This window comes from Macaca fascicularis, chromosome 16, assembly GCF_037993035.2.
Source record: "Macaca fascicularis isolate 582-1 chromosome 16, T2T-MFA8v1.1".
NCBI lineage: Eukaryota > Metazoa > Chordata > Mammalia > Primates > Cercopithecidae > Macaca > Macaca fascicularis.
Window position 1 is genome coordinate 51,385,025 of NC_088390.1, and position 22,059 is coordinate 51,407,083.

The following is a 22,059-nucleotide window of genomic DNA, read 5'->3' on the forward strand; positions in this document are numbered from 1 at the left end:
CTGAACCTGTGAGGCGGAGGCTACACTGAGCCAAGATTGTGCCACTGCACTCCATCCGGGGTGACAGAACCAGACTCCGTCTCAAGAAAAAAAAAAAAAAAAAAACCACTGAGAGGAGATCATTCAACCCCCTAGAAAGGAAGAAGAAACCAAAGAGAGGGAGGAAATGTGATGAGGAAAAAAAAAAAAAAAACAGAGGAGGTAAAAGCATGTTGCTCTGCTGCAGGCTGTTTTACCAAATCGAGGAATATATTATGGTTGATAAACCAACCTAGCTGAGACCTAGAGGGTTCCCATCCAAAAGGCCACAGCAGCAGATGCCCTTCAATGCATCTACGACCTGAGGGCAGAAGTGTACTAGGAAAGGAAGAGAAAGAAAGAGAAATTAAGAAACCAAGGAAGAAATACAAGAACGACTCAAAGAAGAAATAAAGAAAGAATAAAGAAAGGTAATATGGAAGGTAAGAAAGGCATCAAAAGGGAGGGGGAGAAATAAAGAAGAAGAACAAAGAGAATGTCCTGGATCCCAGTAGCTGGGAACCTGTCATGGCTCTGACGTTTTTTAAATGTCCTGCACATTACACAGTTGATGTACTAATTTTAAGGTAAAAACAAATCATGCATACACACACACATACGCATACAAAACAAATCATGCATACACATACACATACACACACACACACACACACACACACTTCCTTTTTGCCTCATTCAGACAGCAAGTGCTCAGTAAGTTTTCAGTCCATGATTATAGAACAAATATACTGAAAGGTCCACTGTAAAGATCCTTTGATCTTAGTGGCTCTTATCCAGCAATTCTCTCCACATAGTAACAGGCTGTCAACAGAAATAAGGGTAAAGCATGATGCTAAAAAGCCAGTTCAATCCATTATGTGTAAACATTAGGAAGAGAGTCTGTCTGTTACCATTTACTGAGCAGGCGAACACGACGACGTCCTGCAGGCTGGTAGACAGGCCTCCCTGGCCTACTGAATAATCAATATCAGTAATTTTTTTAAAAACAGGGTCCTGCTCTGTCTCCCAGGCTGCAGTGTAGTGGCGTGATCATAGTTCACTGCAACCTTGAACTCTTGGGCTCAAACAATGCTCCCACCTTGGCCTCCCACAGTGCTGGGATTACAAACATGAGCCACCTCTCTGGTAATATCAGTAATACAGATAGTAAGGTTCTTCACAGGTATTATTTCATTTAGTCCTCACAATAGCTATATGAAGGTAGAATGGTTCAGATACTCATTTTCCAGATGTGAAAATAAACGAATAGAAAACAGAAAGTTTAAGACAAGCTCAGATATGCTAAATAATTTGCCCTTGCAAATGGAAAAACAGAGACTCACTTCCCCATCCTTCTCACTCTAAAACCCATGTTCTTTTTCATGCAAATGCCCCAGGAATGTAGCCAGGAAGCCTAACCATGCCCCAAGGAGAGCCAGGCACCTGGCCTTCCAGAATGAGAGTCCTGCATCAGGACCTGGGCCTCTGCAAGGAGGGCACTGTGTCCCACATTTTAAGGAGGAAAAAGTGGAGAGGCAGAGGGGTTGAAACCACCTGCTTAAAGTCACACAGCTAGAAAGCCAGGGGGAGGCCGGGTAGAGTACAGACTCCAGTGGGCTCAAACCATAGCCCATGCTCTTTCTGCTCCACTTCACTTCCTCCTCATGGGGGCAGAAGAGAAAAAAAGGGGAGACTGCAGTTTCCCTCCTCTCTAGCCCAACAGGTTCCTGGACAAGAGTTGGCAAACCCCAAAGAGGTAGGTATGGATGTCTCTCATGGACAAGAGCCCAAGGAAGCTCCAGGCAGCCAGGCATCCTGCTTCCTTTCCCTCCCTTCTTCTTTTACCTCCCTCTCTCTCGTCCACTCCCTCATCCTCCTGAATGGCGAGCTGTGCCAAGAGCAAGATTGCATTTGACAAAGCAACTGCCGTCCCACAGGCCAGGGCTCCTGTCAATGCCACATCTCATGCACTGTATTTGTAAAGAGCTTCTGGATAGGCCAGAGAGCATGGCTCACTAGGAGAAGGGTAAGGACTCCCAGCAGACAGGGTGTCTGATGTATTCCGTCACATGAAGAAGAAGTTGGCTTCAAAGGTCACTTCTTGGGGGAGGTCTGTATTATATCTATGCCCTTAAACTATTAGTATGCAAATTAACGTTTGGTTTGGGCAAAGACGGACAGTTTGAACCCTGTTTCAATGCTCCCACTCTGGCCTGAGCCCCTTCCCTTGGGCCTGTCCTGCACGAGGTAGCTCAGTTCATCAGAAGTTGTAAACAAGATTCATCATGACTCTGACACTACATAGTTGTGTAAGGCCTGGGGCCAGTTACTCTGCCTCAGGGTCTGGTTCACTCATCTATCAAGTGGGAGAAATGATGCCCACCTCAGGGCGCTGGATGGGATGGACAGTATGTGGGAAGGCCCCTTGGTAGGTGGAGAGTCCACACTTCCCTCCTGTCACACTCCCCAGCTCCCATTTCCCTCTCACTGCAGCCCAAGCAAAGCCTGTGAGATGTCACCCAGTGTGATCCTGTGCCCAGGACAGCACATTGCCCTGCGATCATGCATCAGTACTCAAAGTGGCCCTGACTAGACTCGTCAGTTTCTAACTTGGCAGGAGCTTAGGCTGGATTAACAAGGCCTCTCATTCCAGTGGTGTTTATCATCACGCTTCCTTGCTTATGATGTCAGCAAAACCTGCCTCCTTGAACCAACTGAGAGGTGAGACCAGTGGAACTCATAACCACAGCCTGTTAGAAGTCAGTTAAGTTGGCGTACAACAGACATGACAACTAGTGGCCAAGGCATGTGGCCCACGAGCCTTCTCGCCATTGCCCCCCATGATGGTATGACATAGCAACTTCCACCTCCTCTTCTCTGGGCCGGGAGCCTCTCCCCAGACATGTGGGGTCACCATGTGGCAGAAGGTGAGGCAGGAATGGCTCTGTGCCTTCTATCTTGGCCTCCTCCTACCTGATAGCTGTGCCAGCACCTTAGGGCAAGGAAATATCATAGGGTGACCAGAAATGAACCCATGGTACCAGAGACAAACATCCGCATGAGGTATATTTCAGGTCTGGGCCCACTGAAGTGGGTAGGGATGGTCACGAATGGGAAACGAGAGACAACAACCTCTCCCTTCCCACATTCATATTGAAACCATGCCCCAAAGACTTAAACCAGTGACTCAAGAATTAAATAGAAATTCTTGAGCTTACCGAATGGCAGATAAAAAGAAGAAGAAGAAAAAAAGAAGCTTGTGGAAACACTAAAACTCCCTCTACTTGAAAGATGGTAAAGCTGGCTAAAATTGGTTGGGACCAATATGGCCAACTGGAGTCTGTGCAGAACGAGCTTACTGACGTCACAGCCAGAATTTCCACCACACGTTTCACATTCACCCCCCTCGCTGAATTTGCACAAACCATCCATGAGGATGCAGAGAGAGATAACTGTGCATGCCCAAGGACTTTCCAGACCTCACCCTTCCTGCCACCAATCACCTGCTAATCCCAAAATCCATCCCCTAAGCCTTTTCTACTACAAATGCTGCCTGAAAGCCAGCAAGCACAGGGAGACAGATTTGAGTTGGATCCTGTCTTCTTACTGGTCGATATGAAATAAAAGCTTTTCTTTTCTTAAAAACCCAGTGCCATAGTACTGGCTTCTAGTGCCCTGGACAATGAGCTCTATCACCTGGTAACAATGCCATGCTTCTCACTCCATCCCAAAGTTACGGAACTATGGTGGGAGAAGGGTAGCTTTCTAATTTCCTCTGTACTTGTAGGGAATGGATGGTAGGTTAAGATCTGGAAAACGGGAGGTTAGGTCAGCTGGTCAGCTGCTGGCTAGCTCAAAATCTGCAGTGTTTTGTGCAACAGTTATCCCTTCTTGAGAGAGTAGCAGTCAGTCCCTCCTCCCAGGGCTGCCATGGTGATGGTCGGTGTGATGACCATTTCAAGCCACAGTGCAACTCTACACACCAGAGGACAGGCAACAAGAGACAGCTGGAGGAGCCCCCAGTCCAATGCTCACCTCAGCCCCTTCTCATATCCCTGCTATGGTGTGCAGAGTGGCGATGCTGGTCAAGGCCACCAGCTTTCCTCAGAGGAGTCTGAGGGGAGGGGACTTCGGCTTTTGTCAATATTCTGCATCTGGTAGAACTAGCCCAATGACGTGCTGCCTACCTATAGCCTCATTCTGCCCTCCTAACAACTCTGTGAAGTAGGTAGGGCCAAATGGACCCATTTTAACTATGTAGAAATTGAGCCACTAAGCAATTTGTCTCGGTCCCCCTAGGATGGGCTACCGAGGGGGCAGAGAAACAAGTTCTCCCATACCTGGAGTCTATTTTCAGAAACAGACTTTCCATTTTAAATGACAATATGCACCACTTGAATCAGCGCCACCTAGGTCCCTGGAGTCTCTTTAATTGTCTCACTTGGTGAAAATGTGCAGGCCTAGTTATTTGAAACCTGCAGTTTCCAAAGAGCTGCCATGGCTAGTTACTAAACTGACTATTCTCCTTTGGGCTACATTAAATTTTTTGTTTTGATTTAGAAGAGAGAGTGAAGCAGGAGATGAAATCAGCGACAATATTCGCTGATGTTCACTGAGAAACTATGTGAACTGCAAACAAATGACCCATATGCTTCCCAGGTGACACCCTCCCCTCCCCTCCAACCCCCTAAAACCAAGCTAAACAAAACAAAGGAAGAAAAACAAGGTTGTTCTAAAGTCTGCATTTCTGGATGAACATGAATAGGATTCAGGTGTGTCTGTGGTTCTGCAACTTCTCAAAGAGATCCACAGATTCTTTCCCACATAAGTCTGTAAGTTAAGCACTCAAAAGTAAACATGCCTTTCCAAAGCCTTCTTGCCTTGGCTCCTACCCAGTGTTCTCTGTAATCTCTTCTACTAAAGTTCACAGAGTCCTAAACTGATCTGTGGACTGCTGGTCATTGCCTCCAATCCCTCTGTTATTTCTAAATCAACATGTTTAAGCCAAACTCATCCACCAATCTCCTATAGACCATCAGCCTCTCCAGCAGGTCACCTCATGCCTGTGAACTATTTCCTCTGTTCTTCCAGGCTTTAAACTTTAACCACCCATTTCCCAGACAGGTTGGGAAAATGAGCCAAGGATTGGAATCCAAAGACCCCATCAATTATGGCAACCTTGAGATTAGTCCTCAGTTTGCCCACCTGTTAAATAATAGGATGAGACGTTTGGGATGATAGCAAAGGCTCCTTCCAGATCTAGCAATAAATTATTCTTGGAGTGCAGTGGAAGCTTTCCTTTGTGTTTCAGATCCCTGTCACAAGACAGGTGCAGTCATGAGGGACTTGGACAACTGCAAAATCTTCCTAACTGGTCTTTGCCACCTGCAATCCCATCTGCCAACACAGCCACTAGATTACTCTTCCTAGAGTATCTCCACCATGATCAAAGGAAGCCAATGGCTTCCCGTTGACTCCTACTCTGAAATCTTCGTCTGTTGGGGAGAGACCTCCACAGCCAGGCATATTGTTCCTATCTCGTGCTCTCTGCTCAAGCCACTGGTCTGCTTTGTTTCTAGACACTCTTGCTTCATATCTTCTCCACTTCTACTTGTCCTAACATCCATATCAAGGTCTAATTCAAGCCCTCTGACTCCTGACTATACCAGTGTTGGTGACAGTTCCTCCTAACTTCTTTCACAATGTCTATACTGAGAATTTCTTTTATCAGATCCAGTGACTCTATAATTTTTAATCAACGAGATTGAAAATCTTTCCAGGCAAATGACATGCCACTGCCTTACACAGAAAATGATAAACTATGTCTTTGTTGATTAAGACACTCATTTGCTGAAAACACTTTCACTGAGCATCTACTATGGGCCAGGCTTTGAGAATATATAAATAAAACCCAAACTTTAAAAGCATGCAGTCTGGAGGTGCAGACAGGTAAGTAAAAAGGTTATTATATTGCACAATAATATGTGCTATAAAAGGGCTTTGCCCAGGGAGTCACAGGTTGGAGTTCAAAGGTTGATCAGAAATCCCTATCTTTGGAGGGAGTGCAGGGACAACAGGAAGTGTCCTTCAGAGGGAGTTGCCATCCTGGCCAAGTCTTGAAATTGGCCAGACAAGTAAATGGGATAAAGGGTAACCAAGGCAGAAGGAATAAAATATGTGAAGGCACGAAGATATGAGAGAATTCACGGGCCAGTCGGGGAACTGAGAGTAGCTGGTGTAACTGGAGCTCGGGGGGTAAGAAGAGTGGTAAAGGCTGAGACAGACAGAGAAGGGTCTTAGATGATCAGGTTCTGTCTTCAAGGGAACGGGGAACTATCGATACAATTAGAGCAAAGGACTCCCTTGTCTGGATGACTCGTTCCAGAAAGATTGTTGTGGCAACCTGGCAGAGCTTGGATTACAGGGGAACCCGGAATGGTGACAGCTCCCCTACATCAACAGCCGAGAACTAGGTGGATTCAAGAGTTATTAATGAGATGGGAGCAACATGAACTGTGGCCAACTGAACATGGGGAAAGAGAAGGAGAGAGCAAGATTCACTTTTAGGTTTCTGGCCTGGACACCTGGAAAGGAGGTGTTGACATTCACTGAAATAGGGAATATTGTGGAGTGAGCACATTTAAGGGAAAATAAAATGTCTCATTGCGGATCCATTGAGTTTCAGGTGCCCAGATGAAGAAGCCTAGAGCACATGGATCTCAGCTTCATATACCAATGTAGGCTATAGAAAAGCAATGTAAATTGGAGATGCAGATGTTATAATCTTGATATCTCCCCAGACAAGAATACAGAGCAAGAAAACCAAAGAAAAAGTCCTGGGGAACACTGACAGTTTAGGTACAGCTGGAAGAGGAGGACTCTGTAAAAGGTACTTAGGAAAAGTCACACAGGTAGGAGGCAAACCAGTTCCTGAACAGGCTAGTGAAATGGGACTGACCAGAGATGTTTCCCTAGTTACACTGTTGATCCCTCAAGAGCAATCACTGTGCCTCCTAATCAAGTGGCTGCATTATTATATTGGTTAAACAAGTGAGGAAGGCCAAGCACTCACACCTGTAGTCCCAGCACTTTGGGAGGCTGAGGAGGGATGATAATCTGAAGCTTGGACTTCAAGACCAGCCTGGGCAATGTAGCAAGATCTTATCTCTAAAACATATTTTTCAAAAATTAGCTGGGCCTGGTGGTGGCATGTGCCTGTAGTCCTAGCTACTTGGGAAACTGAGGCAGGAAGATTGCTTGAGCCCAGGAGTTCGAGGCTGCAGTGAGCTAGATGGTGCCACCGCACTCCAGCCTAGGCAACAGGACAAGACCCTGTCTCTTAACAAAGAAGAAGAAGAAAACAAAGCAAATGAGGAACAATATGACTAGGAGTTCAAAACCAGCCTGGGCAACACAGCAAAATCTCATCTCTAAAAAATATTTTTCAAAAAATTAGCGAGCCATGGTGGCACATGCTTGTAGTCCTGGCTACTTGGGAGGCTGAGGTGGGAGGATCGCTTGGGACCAGAAGTTCAAGGCTGCAGTGCGCTAGACGTGTGGCAGGCATGCTGAAGTGATGACATGCATCTTGGATGTTAGGTGTCTGCCTTCTATTCTCCTTGGGAACATTTTGTTAGAAGTGTTTGTAAGAGCACCTTGGTATGTTAAGAACCACGGCTAACATAGGTGCTTCCTTTTGCTGTCTATTGCATCTAGTGTCTGAAGTTCCTGCATCAACTTTCATTATTTTTAGATTTCATGTCTGGAGAATGTATGTTTCGGGGGGCATGGGTTACGGAAGTAGGAAGGATAGCAGGCGAAATAGCCTCAACAGTCTACGATTGGCACCACAGGCTGTCTTCCTATTAGTTAATGATCATTCTGAGAGGTTACTAAGTAAGTATTGCTAAGCAATAAGAGTTGCCTGAAAGTGTATGCTAAAGAATATGGATTATTGGGCACAAATCAGCTAATTCCACAGAGTCATCTGGTACCTAAATGAAATGGACTTTATGCCTCTGGCATCTCATTTGGGGTACGGTGAGCAATCACCTAATACCGTCAGCCTTTGCAGTTCTTGCTGGGCACTTCAGCGTCTGCTTCATGTAAGTATTCACTGCACAAGTCCTGTTATTGACCAACTGATATATACCTTTGTGATGAGGTATTCTGGGAAGAACTAGATTAGAAGGAGTTGACAGTTTGATCTTCAGTCACGCAGGCAGAGGGAAAGAAAAGACCACAGAGCAGCCTATATAGTTTACAGCTATCTATAATCTGAATTAACATTCATTGAGCATGCATCTGATTTTTACATTCAGATGCAAGCCAAGACTTGGAAAAAGGCATACACTCAGGTTTTCTCATATAAATTCAAGTCCCACATAGGAGAAAAATGGCCGAACAGCCACTGATTTACACACGTAATAAAAACGGGGTTTATTAAACCTACTTCTTTCCACCTCCATGTTGGTAGGGAGAAGTAGGTAAATTTTCACACATATTTATAGGCCTGCAGTAATTCAGCCTTGCTTTATAGTCATACAGCTCCCTAACATACACTAGAATAATATTCTAGACCAGACAATTTCTTAGAAATATGTTGTTTCGGAAAAACTGAAATTTTCCAGCTTGCACTAAGATTAGCCAAGCTAAACCCATCTGTCTCCTGCTTAATGTAGTCTATGGAGAAAACTTCATGGGACAAAAATCTGCCTTTATATTTCACAGGCATAAGGTAAAATTTGTGTGCCTCTTGGGTAAACAGACCATAGATATGAAGTCATCATCAAAAGATCAGATTCTGAGTTCCATGCGTTTTCTTTCAGCTTCTCAACCCCGAGCCCACCAGGACCTATGTAAGAAGGAAATTCCACCGTGATCTGCAACCTTTGGGTAGACCAAGAATATTCCAACATCTCTGAAGTCCTTTGTCATTCGAGTATGTTGACAAACTCCCATCCCAAGCAGTATGTAGTTCCCCACATAAACCCCCTTAACAGGGGACCTAATCTGACCTCATCATGGGAGTCAGTTGGTTGATAAGGAGATGACCCGTGAAGATATGCCAGGCAAATGCTGGGTAGGAGTAGACAGGACTCAGTTTCTTCAAACAGGAAAAGAAAGAAGCGCTGGCCAGGCACAGTGGGTCATGCCTGTAATCCCAGCACTCTGGGAGGCCAAGGCGCGCAGATCACCTGAGGTCAGGAGTTCGAGACCAGCCCAACCAACATGGCAAAACCCTGTCTCTCCTAAAAACACAAAGAGTAGCCGGGCATGGTGGGGGGCACCTGTAATCTTAACTACTTGGGAGGCTGAGACAGGAGAATCACTTGAACCCGGGAGGCGGAGGTTGCAGTGAGCCGAGATTGCGCCATTGCACTCCAGCTTGGGTGACAGAGTGAGACTCCATATCAAAAAAAAAAAAAAAAAAAAAGAAAGAAATGCTGTTAGATGAAGACACACGGTCTTCAGGTTGGTAGGAGTGTAAGGGGTGAGAGTAGGTGCCTCTCACCCCTTAGAGCTGCTCAGGGGACAGAGGAACACAGCAGAGGGTGACAAGTCATGACTTCAAAGGAAAGGATCAAATAAATGAGGGCTGGGAAATTTTTTTCAGGCAGGCAGTAAAGAAGAGCAATAACCAAAGTAGTGTCCTAAGATGGATAATTCTTAGAACAGGTTTTCTGAAGAAGAGATGTCCATTTTCTTTCAATCTATTGAGGCTACCTAAGCAAGGGAAAAGAGACACTTCCAGTTCCCAAAGCTATGTGATAACCTGGGGACATTTCAAACTGAAATAAGAGAAAGACTTTCAGTATCTACAAACTCTACCTACTGCTAATGAAATCTGAGGCCACACCAAAAGCAATTAGATAATTCTTCCTTGAAAGCCTATAAAAAGAAAAAATGGTTTATGAACACATAACTATAGAATAACAAGAAAAGGATCAGACAGAACCTAGGTGGTACCTCTCTGGCTCTTGTTGCTTTAATCATACATTATCTTAATAAAGATGGATTAATGTTTACATTTGTCAAAATAAAGAACTCCAGTTTAACAGAAATTTCAGAGGAAGTGGGTCATTCAGTTTCTCCCAATTAACCATATTAAAGGAGATCTTGCAGTTTGGATCCGAAAGGACATGACCCAGGCATCATCAGGAGGAACCGCGTCTCCTAATTTTACACCCTCTATCTAAGACCATAGATGAGAACATATATAAGTTCTCAACCTCGGTTACAGATCAGCCTCACCTGTCGAGCTCTGTAAAAGTACAGATACTCAGCTCCCCTCCCACCTCACCCAGAAGATCTGAAAATGGGGCCTGGGCTCTGTAAAAAAAAAATTTTTTTTTGAATGAAAGAGGAAACAGCTTTCTCACACACTTTTAGTGGGAGTGTGAACTAGTTCAATTCTTTTGGAGCCTACACACTTTGATCCAGCAATTCCACATCTAGGAATGAAAACTTTAGATATACCACAGAAGTGTACGAAGACTGGAATCCAAGGATGAAAACAATCTAAATCCCTAGAGGCATTGTTAAGTAAATTATGGCATATCCAGACCATAGGCTCTATGCAGCCAGCAGATTTATATGAATATGGAAAAATCTCCAAAAAATATCAAATGAAAAAGGCAAGATGCACAACACTATGTATTGTATGCATATACATATATTTCCATATTCCCATACACACAATATACACCCACCCACCCACATATATGTATATTAATGCTTATAAACACAAAGGGAACGTCTGGAAGAGTATGCAGAAACTGTGGACAGTTAAATCTGGAAATGGAATATGGGAACTCAAGGTACATTTTGTACAGTCTTATTTTACAACAATCGTATATTACTTTTGTAATAAAATGTCCAATTTCTTTAAAAAAAATCACTGGTTATTATCATGTGAGGCCAAGATTGAGAACCACTGGTCCAGAGGAAAACAGTCCCTGTGGATGTTAAGGAGCTTGCAAACCCTACCTTGTAAGGAAACCAACCACCCACACCTCAGGAATATTTGCACCATGTCATACCCATGACTCACCAGAAGGTGGTGCTCCAGAGGCAACCACTCAGGCCTCCAACCAAAACCTGTCCAACCAATTTTGCATTAACCTGTCTTTTTGCTACTCTAAGGACTATTTATGCCCCAAAGCATTCTACACTACTGCTTCTATAAAGGACATTTTAGAAACACAGATGTCATATGCATTTTTCCCCCATAAAAATCTACCAGTTAGTCAAAACATTCTAATATAACTCTAGGAAACGTTGACCTGAAAGGAGCTGACACTGCTTGCTCTGGCCTCCCCCTCCTCCTCCACACTATTTCCCTGTTGTCTTTTCTCTGATTTACTCATCTTCTTATCTTATTCCAGGGTCAGTTCCACAAAGGCAGGCAGCCATCAGCTATGTGAGGCATTTGTCCTTTTGAATTTGTTCATACCTTTGGCGTAGAACAGGTGGTACGGGACATAGGGCAACCCAGGGCAAGTACCACGAGTTTGCCTCCCCTCCCACTAACACTCATGTTCTGGAAGTGGGTGTGTTGCCACAGCAACTGTCAAATCCCATCCATTACACCGCCTCTAACCTCCCAACGTCTTCTTTAAACACGTTTGAGACGTGTAGTTCTGTTGCCCTGGCAGTGCACAGCCGCAGGTCCCTTGCCAGGTGGCAAAGTTCTCCTTATCTGGGCAGGAGGGATTTAGCCCTGCTAAGTATTAGCCATCATATACATACATTTTAAATTTTCTCTTTTTTCCCCCTCTCATTATATCTCAAACCCATGTCCCGTAACATTCTGACCTGATCATTTCCTGTGAATTACTGGTGCATATTTAATGAAAATTCATTCTTAATATCAGCCAAGAAAAACTCAACAAGTCACTTATATTGTATCCTTTCTTTCCATGAATATAATTTTTGCTCATTCTTCAAGACACAATTCAAGGATCATCTCCGATCTTCCCTCCTCACTCTATTCAGAGCTGGCCATTCTTGCCTTCCTGATTCTACCTCATATATAATCTGACGCCATCTACCACACCCCATTCACAATTAATTATATCTCTTTGCCATTTATAAGCTTCTCAAGTTTAAAGGATGACATCTTCCTTATCTCTGAATTACCAGCACCTTGCCAGGCCCTCAGTAAATGATTAAAAATAATCGTAAATAATGATGAATAAATGCACTCCAAAAAAAAAATCCATGGGCTTGTGGTTTTCCATAAATTTTTATTATGTTATTAAATCACTGAATAACAGATGACAGCTGTGTATCCGACTTGACAGCAAGACCTAAAAAACATACACACAAATGCTTTTTAAAAGGGAGAATACAGAAAGGTCCATTTCCTGAGACTTTAGAGCCATCCTCTTTCTTGTTCTTGTTTTTCAGATCCAGGAAGTGCATGGAAAGGGAGCCTTCTCCATATGGAGAGAAGCAGTGAAGTCCTGAAGAAGGAAGCCGTAACATTCCTTGAGTACTCACAAGGCGGCCTGACATCTGGTCCACACTTGGGGAAAAGAGGCCACATCCCCACATGGAGATCTATTTTTGCATTCTGAGCTGCTGATGCTTTGCTCGTACAACTTGCCTTACACACAGAAAGGGGAAGGAAACTAATATTTACCAAGTGCCAGCTACATGCCCTGTGCTGCTTCACGTGCGTATCTCTCCCCCTATATTGTGTATCTTCAGAGAGCTCACCAGGTATGTCTCTGAAAAGCACATGGAAGTGAACACTGAATACTTCCAACTTTCTCCACTCACCCGGCTGATGGCCACATGCACAGCTGATGCCCAACACATCCATATATTCATGTATACTTCTTTATAAGGACTTCTCACCATGGTCGAAGGAGAAAATCTATTCGTGAAAGACAGATTCTCTTGACCATATGCGTCTCCCTGTTGCACTGGGGCAGATCAGCTTAATGTGGGCACAAGGAGAATGAAGCTTTGACTTATATGGACTGTGCTGTGGGTTTAGAACCAGCACCCTCAGGGACACAGCCAGACTCAGTGTTTCCAATCCTCCTCTACTAGGCTGTCCCTAAATCTTCCTGGGCTGCTGTGTTTATCACTTCATGGTGCTTCTTTTTTAAGATCATATCAGAAGGAACTGTAGCTTAGAAAGTCATCCCTCATGACTTAAAAGTAAAACCTGCATTAAAAACTACCCTCTCTGTGTCCTTTAAAGTTAAATTCCCTAGGAATTGGCTGAGGAGACCTCAGGGCCTCCCCAGAGGTGCATACGTTGCTCCTTTCCTCTTCACTCCCTCCACGTCTAGGTCCCTGGTACATATCTGCCACCGCATTGTGCCATCCACACAGGTGTTCTGATGGTTTTAGACATTCTACTACCTTGCACAAGGCAAAGTCTTCTACTGAGAAGTAGACCATTGAATTGGGGCTCCATGAACGGGCTCTGGTGCCAGACTGCAGCTTCATGTTCCAGCCCTGCCACCTATTAATTGCCCCCAGCACCATTTTGCTCACTTTCTCTGGGCCTCAGTTTTCTCATCTGTAAAATGACAATAATAATATTATACCTACCGAGTACTAACAGTCGTTCCCAGAGATTGAGTTTTAATGATATAATACATATAAACCACTCAGCCCAGTGCCCAGACTATAAGCAGCACTAAAGAAGGGTTAGCTATTATTACACTATTCTTTTTCTACCCATTCATTTGATAGGAGCTTTGTAGTCTCAGGATTTCACCAGCCAGGAGATAGAGGGGGAAGCTCTGCCTTCTCTCCTCAGAGCACAATGGCAATCGGCCACTGCCCTGTCCAGCTGCCACATGTAATGGTCATTCCACCGGCATCCCCTATAACTCCTCAGGCACACACAGCACCTCAAATCTTAATACATAATAAATGTACATATTAATATAGTATATGTGATCTTTTGATACATGCGTATAATGTGTAATGATCAAATCAGGGTAACTGGGATCATTGATCATTTCTTTGTGATGGGACCATTTCAAATCTTCCATTATTTTGAAATATACAATAAATCCTTGTTAACCATAGTCACCCTACTATTAGTAGGGTGCGTATCTGTGTGTACAAATAAGTTCGAGATACAAATCTGTGTTTTAGTACCTCTTAACTAACCTCTCTAAATCCCACCTCCCAGCCCCCGCTAACCTTCCCAGCCTTCCTACCTCCACGAGATCAACCTTTTTAGCTCCACATTTGAATAAGAACATACAATAGTTGTCTTCCTGTGAATGGCTTATTTCGCTTAACATAAATGACCTCCAATTCCATCTATGTTGCTGCAAGTGACAGAATTTCATTCTTTTTTTTATGGTGGAATAGTATTCCATTGTGTATGTATGCCATATTTTCTTTGTCCATTCACCCACTGATGGACACTTAGGTTGATTCCATTCCTCGGCTACCATGAATAGTGCTGCAATAAACATGGGAATGCTGGTATCTCTTTGATATACTGATTTCCATTCCTTTGGATATAAAGGCGTACCTCAGAGATATTGCAGGACCAGTTCTAGACCACTGCAATAAAGCTAAGAATCCAATAAAGCAAGTCACATGAATTTTTTTGGTTTCCCAGTGGATGTAAGTTATGTTTATGTTATATTGTAATCTATCAAGTGTGCAATACCATTGTAACTAAAAACAATGTACATGCCTTAAGAACACTTTATTGCTAAACAATGGTAATGATCCCCTGAGCCTTTAGTGAGCCATTTTTACTGGTGATGGGCCTTGCCTTAATGTTGATGGCTACTAATTGATCAGGGTAGTGTTTGCTGAAGGTTGGGGTGGTTGTGGCAGTTTCTTAAAATAAGACAATAATGAAGTTTGCCCCATCAATTGACTCTTCCTTTCAGGAAACATTTTTCTGTAGCACACGGTGCTATTTGATAGCATTTTACTCACAGTAGAACTGATTTCAAAATTGGAGTCAATCCTCTCAAACCCTGCCACTGCTATACCAACTAAGTTTATGTAATATTCTAAATTCTTTGCTGGCATTTCAACAATGTTCACAGCATCATCACTAGGAGTAGATTCCATCTCAGGAAAGCACTTCCTTTGTTCATCTGCAAGAAACAATCCCTCATCCATTCAAGTTTTATCATGAGATTGCAGCAATTCAGTCGCATCTTCAAGTTCTACTTCTAATTCTAGGTCTCTCGCTATTTCCGCCACATCTAAAGTTATTTCCTCCACTGAAATCTTGAAGTCCTCCAAGTCATCTACCATAAGGGTTGCAATCAACTTCTACTAACTCAATTAATGTTGGAGTTAGTTAATGTCCCTTCCCAAGAACCATGAATGTTTTTAATGGCATCTAGAGTGGTGAATCCTTTCAGAAGGCTTTTGATTTACTTTGCCTAGATCTATCAAAGGAATCACTATCAATGGCAGCTATAGTCTTATAAAGTAAATTTCTTAAGTAATGAGATTTGACAGTCAAAATTATTCCTTGATCCATAGGCTGAAGAATAAATGTGTTAGCTGGCATGAAAATAACATTAATCTTCTTGTACATCTCCATCAGAGTTTTTGGATAACCAAGTAAACTGCCAATGAGCGGTAATATTTTGAAAGAGCTTTTTTTTTTTCTTTTTTTTCTGAGCAGTAGGTCTTAACAGTGGGCTCAAAATATTCAGTAAACCATGCTGTAAACAGATGTGCTCTTATCCAGGCTTTGCTATTCCATTTATAGAGCACAGGAAGAGTAGATTTAGTATAATTCTCAAAGACCCTAGGATTTTTGGAATGGTGAATGAGCACTGGCTTCAATTTAAAGTCACCCACTACATTGCCCACTAACAAAAGTCAGCCTGTCCTTTGATGCCAGGTGTGGATTTCTCTCTAGCTATGTTTTACATGGTGTCTTCTTTCAATACAAGGCTGTTTAGTCTATACTGAAACTCTGTTGTTTAGTACAGTCACCTTCATCAATGAGCTGAGCTAGATCTTTTGGATAATTTGCTGCAGTGTCTACACCATCTCTTGCTGCTTTGCCTTGTGCTTTTTTGTTATGGAGATGGCTTCTTTCCTTAAACCTCATGAACCAACCTCTGCTAGCTTCAGAATTTTCTTCTACAGCTTCCTTACCTCTCTCAGCCTTCATAGAATTGAAGAGAGTTAGGCCCTTGCTCTGGATTAGGCTTTGGCTTAAGGGAATGTTGTGGATGGTTTAATCTTCTATCCAGGACACTCAAACTTTCTTTATAACAGCAATACGGCTGTTTCACTACTTTCTAATCATTTGTGTGTTCACTGGGGTAGTGCTTTGAATTTCCTTCAAGAACTTTTCCTTTGCATTCACAACATAGCTAACTGTTTGGCTCAAGAAGCCTAGCTTTTGGCCTGTCTTGGCTTTTGACCTACCTTCCAAATTAAGCTTACTCATTTCTAGCTTTTGACTTAAAGTCAGAGACCTGCAACTCTTCTGTTCACTTGAGTGCTTAGAGGCCATTGTAGGGTTATTAACTGGCCTACTTTCATCCTTAGTTTTGTGTCTCAGGGAACAGGAATCCCAAGGAGAGGGAGAGAAATGGGGGAACGGCCAGTTGGTGAAGCAGCCAGAAGAACATACGTAACATGTATTAAGTTCACCATCTTATATGGGTGTGGCTCACGGTGCCCCCAAACAATAACAATAGTAACATCAAAGATCACTAACCACAGATCACCATAACAAATGTAATAATAATGGAAAACTTGAAATATTGCTAGAACCACCACAATATGACAGAGACATCAAGTGAACACATGCTGTTGGAAAAATGGTGCCAACAGGCTTGTGCAATGCAGGGTTACCACAAACCTTCCATTTTTAATAAACACACTATCGGCAAAGTGCAATACAGTGAAGTCCAATAAAATGAAGTACGGCTGTATACCCAGCAGTGGCACTGCCGGGTCATATGGTAGATCTATTTCTAGTTTTCTGAGGAACCTCCACACTGTTTTCCATAGAGTACAGCACTTTAATTCTTGAGGCTGCACCAAGGCCTTCTGTTAATGTTGGTTGTGCTTATTTGTCTGGTTTTCTTTTTCAGCACTGAGGAAGAAAGATCATTTTGAGGCAGGTTCTCCTTGGGTTGTCAAGAGAGACTCCTTTCACATTCCAAAGCAAAATATCTTGGAATTCTGTACCAGTGAGCCCCCTGCTCTCCAACAAAGAATAACCAAAGGGAATGCAGAATTCTAATGAATGAGGCTGGCCTTTTTTTTTTTTCCTAACTAGGCTCAAAACAGGCTTATTTATTAATACAATGAATGCAAAGTGCTAGGAAAGATTAAGAGCTGAGCAAACAGACTTAGAATTAACTCAATCAGGCCTTATGAACGAAATGCATTTCTCTTTATAAAAAGTTCCCTGAGACCCCCAAGTGAATCTGCAATATCTAGAATCACATATGAATATATAGGTAAATTTATATATGAATATATGGCAACTATACTGAATTGTTAATTCTGGGTGATAAGAATAAGGATGTTTGCCACATTTTAAAAAAATTGTTCTATATTTTAAGTCATTCTCAAAGTAATTTTTCAAATGCCTCGTCATATGAATAACTTTATGCACTATTTTATGCAGAGAACTTTGCTATCTCATCTTGGCAAAAGGGGTGTTATTTTCCCCAGCATATTAGTAAACTGAGGCACACTAAACTGAACAGAAGCAGCAAATGTGAGGAGGCTCAGGCAACTCTGGATATTGCCAGAGGCTCACACTGTATTTCCTGCTGTGGGCACACAGGGTCTGGGGTACACAGAATGAATTCTGTGCAGGGATACTGAGGGCACTGCAAGTCCAGGGATCACTCTGTTCTAACTCTTGAGTCAGTGAACCAGAAGGGCAGCTTCCTGCCAGCTGCACATACCTCTGTGGTGGGGTCAACTACTCATGGCCTGGTGCTTGGAAGCCTTTAGCAAGGCCAAGTCTGTTTTAGCGCCACTTATCACTGGCTGGCATAGGGAGACATGCCATTCTGTAAACCAATCAAATCCTGTGCTCAAAGAAGCTATACCCTGACATACTACATGGAGAGGAGGGGCATTCTCCTGCATCTATCAACCAAAGAAACATAAGTTGATGTTTTTTCAAAATATTTATATCCATCTGCATCCTCCCTTCCCCACACCCAACATGGAGCTTCTCTACTTACCCAGTTAAAAATCCCAATTAAGAACCTGTGGGATGAGTTTTAAGAACTCTTACAGGTGATCTGGGAACATGCAGGCTGGAGCTGCTGACTTCCAATCATGTCTCTGTGATTAAAGGGTGGAAAATTGGGGGGTCAATATCCACTTTTATTTGTAAGCATCTAAATCCTCTTCTCTGAAAACACTCTTCATTCTTGAATCTTTTTTTTTTAATTTAAATTTATTTATTTATTTATTTTTTTGAGACAGGGTGTGGCTCTGCTGCCCAGGCTGGAGTGCAGTGGTGCAATCTCAGCTCACTGCAACCTCTGCCTCCTGGGCTCAAGCAATCCTCCCACCTCAGCCTCCCTAGTAGTTGGGACTACAGGTGAGCACACCACACCTGGCTAATTTTTTTCTATTTTTGGTAGAGATGGGGTTTCATTACATTGCTCAGGCTGGTCTCAAACTCCTGAGCTCAAGCGATCCACCTGCCTTGGCCTCCCAAAGTGTTGGGATTACAGGTGTGAGCCATGGCATCTGGCCTTGAATGTTTACCAATCAGAAAACAGTGAAACTGGCCAGGTGTGGTATGTTTACCGATCAGAAAACAGTGAAACTGGATGGGTGCGGTTTGTTTACCAATCAGAAAACAGTAAAACTGGCCGGGCACGGCGGCTCATACCTGCAATCCCAGCACTTTGGGAGGCCAAGGAGGGCGGATCACTTGAGGTCAGGAGTTCGAGACCGGCCTAGCCACCATGGTGAAACCCCCTCTCTTCTAAAAATACAAAAATTAGATGGGCACTGTGGTGCATGTCTGTAATCCCAACTACTCGGGAGGCTGAGGCAGGAGAATCCCTTGAGCCCAGGAGGCAGAGGTTGCCGTGAGCTGAGATTGCGTCACTGCACTCCAGCCTGGGTGACAGAGTAAGATTCCATCTCAGAAAAAAAAAAAAAAAGAAAAGAAAAGAAAAGAAAATAGTGAAATCTTCATGAGAAAAACAGCTCACTGAAGTATTATGAGGAGCCTATCAGCAGGGGTGTATCTGCACTTCGCCTCCTCCAAGACCATCCTGAGTCATGTCTGGCCCACAGGCGTGCATCATGCTATCATGACCCTTTGCAAAGACCCACCATGTTGAACAAAATTCTGCCAACATACGCACTCATTTCAAACCACTTCCAATGAAATTAGTGTATCCGTTACTTCATTCATTCAACAAATGTTTCCTGTATATCACCTCTGGGACAAAGCAGCTGCCTAGGTGCCAGAGATAAAAGCCAGTCCCCACCTCTGGGAAACTTGCAAGTCAACTACAGGGAGTCCACAGGGACCTACCAAGGTATCTAGAGTGCTTTGGGAGTTGGGAAGATGGACTTCAAAAAACCTTCACCTGTTTTATGCAAAATGAGAAAATCTTGCAAGATTAAAGTATTTACACTGGTATGAGGATAGGCCAAACACAAGTCCAACAACTTAAATTACTGATTCTCAAAGTAGTCCAGACACAGTCCTTTCTGAATAACAATTGTCCTGCTGTTAGAATGCACCACGGAAATGCACGGTGCATTGTTTCAATTAATTATAAAATGAAATTACATTCCCTGAACACTTCCCAAGTGCGGGCAGAGGGTAGATGCCTTATGGTGTGTTGTTTTGCTGGGTGGCAAATGGCAACTGGCCAGGGCTTACACATTGACTATGGCTAGTACACCAAAGAGATAATCTACACATGAGTAATGCAGAACTGACTCTTGATACTGGCTGTAGATGACTCTCAATCATCAACTATGAGAGCGTTCATCGATCAAAAAAAGAAAACGTGGCTTTTAAAAAATACCGGTCTTATTTATAAAGGGAAGGGGGAGATAGCTCCAAATAAATGTCTCAACTTCAACTCTTTCTCAACACTTTCAGAAGACCTCTTTCAATGTACAGGGTGACTTCACCTTTTCAATAACCTTATCTAACCTCCCCTGGAATGACTAATATGATTGCAACAGTATTACTCTTTGAAGCAGCATGCTTCTCCCCTGCCTCCCCTCTGATTGAGCTAATGCATCTACCAGCCATGTGAGAACTTGGCATTATTTTTAAAGTTAATTACCAGCAGGTTTTTGAGACAGGTGGAATGGGTTTCTGTCACCTCCCTTCTGCAGAGTAAGTAAAGACTGCACCCGCGGACTGGCAGGAGGCTGTATCCCAGTCCCTGAGATTTGGGGCATCCTCTGTGACAAGGGAGGCCTTCCAACATGGTAGGAAGCAGCAACCTGGCACATGCATCTAGCTGGACAAGTTTCTGTAAGTCTTGATTGGTTGTTGCTTGGCTGGATGATACTGATGGCAAAAGCAACATTCCAAAGCAGTAAATATAAGACTCTGAATAAGGCTTGGCACTTGGGAAATCCTTATGGAATTTATGGCTTCGTGTGATGGGGAAAAAGAGTTTATTTTGAAGCATTTGTTATGAGAGGGGTCTATTCCATTGAGAAGAGAAATGTCAGTTATTATTCCAATAAATCTTTGTTTTCTAACCATTCAGATCTTTCCTAAGGAAGGTTTAAAATTCTAAAACCAACTTTATTTTCAAACGCAGTCAAGCTTCAGGTGGCCACTTATAAGAACAAACAATAGAGGAGCTTGGGGAAGCGAGATTACCCCAAAAATGAATTATACCACCTCTTTCTCCTAATTCCTCTCTTTGAAATTAGATACTTGTTTTACTGAAGGCAAAACAGCCAGCTTGGCCCCTGAGAAAAGTGAGATGAGAATGGCAGTAGGGGTGGAAAAAGGAGGGTACTATCGAGAGGTAAAGTACAAGGGTGGGTAAAAGAAATAAAAATAGACAAGTCAGGGAAAACCAAATGGCAAAGGTCCATTTGTTTGTTTTAACAGTGTTTGCCATTCCAGGCGGCTTGCTGAAGTTCCTTCCTTCCATGGCTGGCCTTGGACCAACATTAGAAAAGTCTTAGATCTCTGGAAAGAAGGTTTGGACAACAAAGTTGTTTTATCTGGGAGGGTAACTAGCTTACTCAAGAGTTCCAGGACTTTGGTTTTGATGTTATTACCTTGGCCTCAGTTTCTGTGTCCCAGGCGGTCCTGGCTCTGTTTACTGATTTTGCAAGAGAAAAGGGTGGCCCGAGGAAGGAAGGGGCTTCTCACAGGCACCACTGCCACATTTAGCTGGATCACCTTAGTACCTGGGCACTGCGAAGAAGATGAAGGCGGGGGAAAAGTAAAACATTTTCTAAAGGTCCTATCTCTCGACACTCATAAGAGGGAAACAACACTTCTCTAACTTACTCCCCAAATAGACACCGCCGTGGATGTTCTGCCAAGGAGTGATGTGAAAGTGTGTTCCGAAGTGAAATGTAAGCTTGGCCCCGTGCCCAGCTCTCTGCTGTATTTTGCACAGAGTGCTGCAGGCTGAAGGACCAAAGGAACACATTTCTCTCCACGTGACTGCAAGAGCCAGGCAGCCCAAGCAGATTTCTTTGTGTTAATAAAATGTGATCTCTAGACTGTACACACCAACAGCCCTGGAAAACGTGAGCCAGAGAGAAGGACCCAAGGAAACCCATGGCCCTGGCTGAAAAGGGACTGCAGCTGCCGGCACACTGTGTTGTATCAAGGCAGGGGCATTGCAGGCCTGGCAAATGCAAGTGAGAACACAGCCAGAGATGGAAAGACATGTCAAAGGCTCAGGGGAATGCTGCTTAAGAAATGAAAACAATCCATGGAATCCCATCAAATAGGATCCTGCGCAAATGTTTACTCTTTCTTGGTGGGCTACAGACCAAAGTCCTCAATGGACACTCTCAAGACTGGATATACCTGGGATCCAAGGTACCATGTCTCAAAACTGAGATCATTCC

At 43.4% G+C, this 22,059-nt stretch overlaps 1 protein-coding gene across 17 annotated transcripts in view; it reads right to left on the bottom strand.

The window, feature by feature from the left end:
- Positions 1 to 22,059, bottom strand: part of HLF (HLF transcription factor, PAR bZIP family member) — a 59,732-nt gene that overhangs the window by 17,516 nt on the left and 20,157 nt on the right. Inside the window, exons 3-4 of one of the 17 annotated variants that reach the window (XR_012425628.1) lie at positions 21,253 to 21,391; positions 18,204 to 18,306 (exon numbers count right to left, since the gene is read on the bottom strand). The exons of 12 other annotated variants lie outside the window; for them this stretch is intronic. Coding sequence is in view for 2 of the 5 variants with exons in the window: in XM_074019279.1 (XP_073875380.1) it covers positions 21,260 to 21,391 (132 nt within the window). In the remaining 3 variants the exon portion in view is untranslated. Of the gene's footprint in view, positions 1 to 16,337; positions 17,093 to 18,203; positions 18,307 to 21,175; positions 21,392 to 22,059 lie in introns of those variants that run through there. 4 more of the 17 variants (XR_012425630.1, XR_012425629.1, XM_074019279.1 and 1 more) reach the window with 4 other exon arrangements.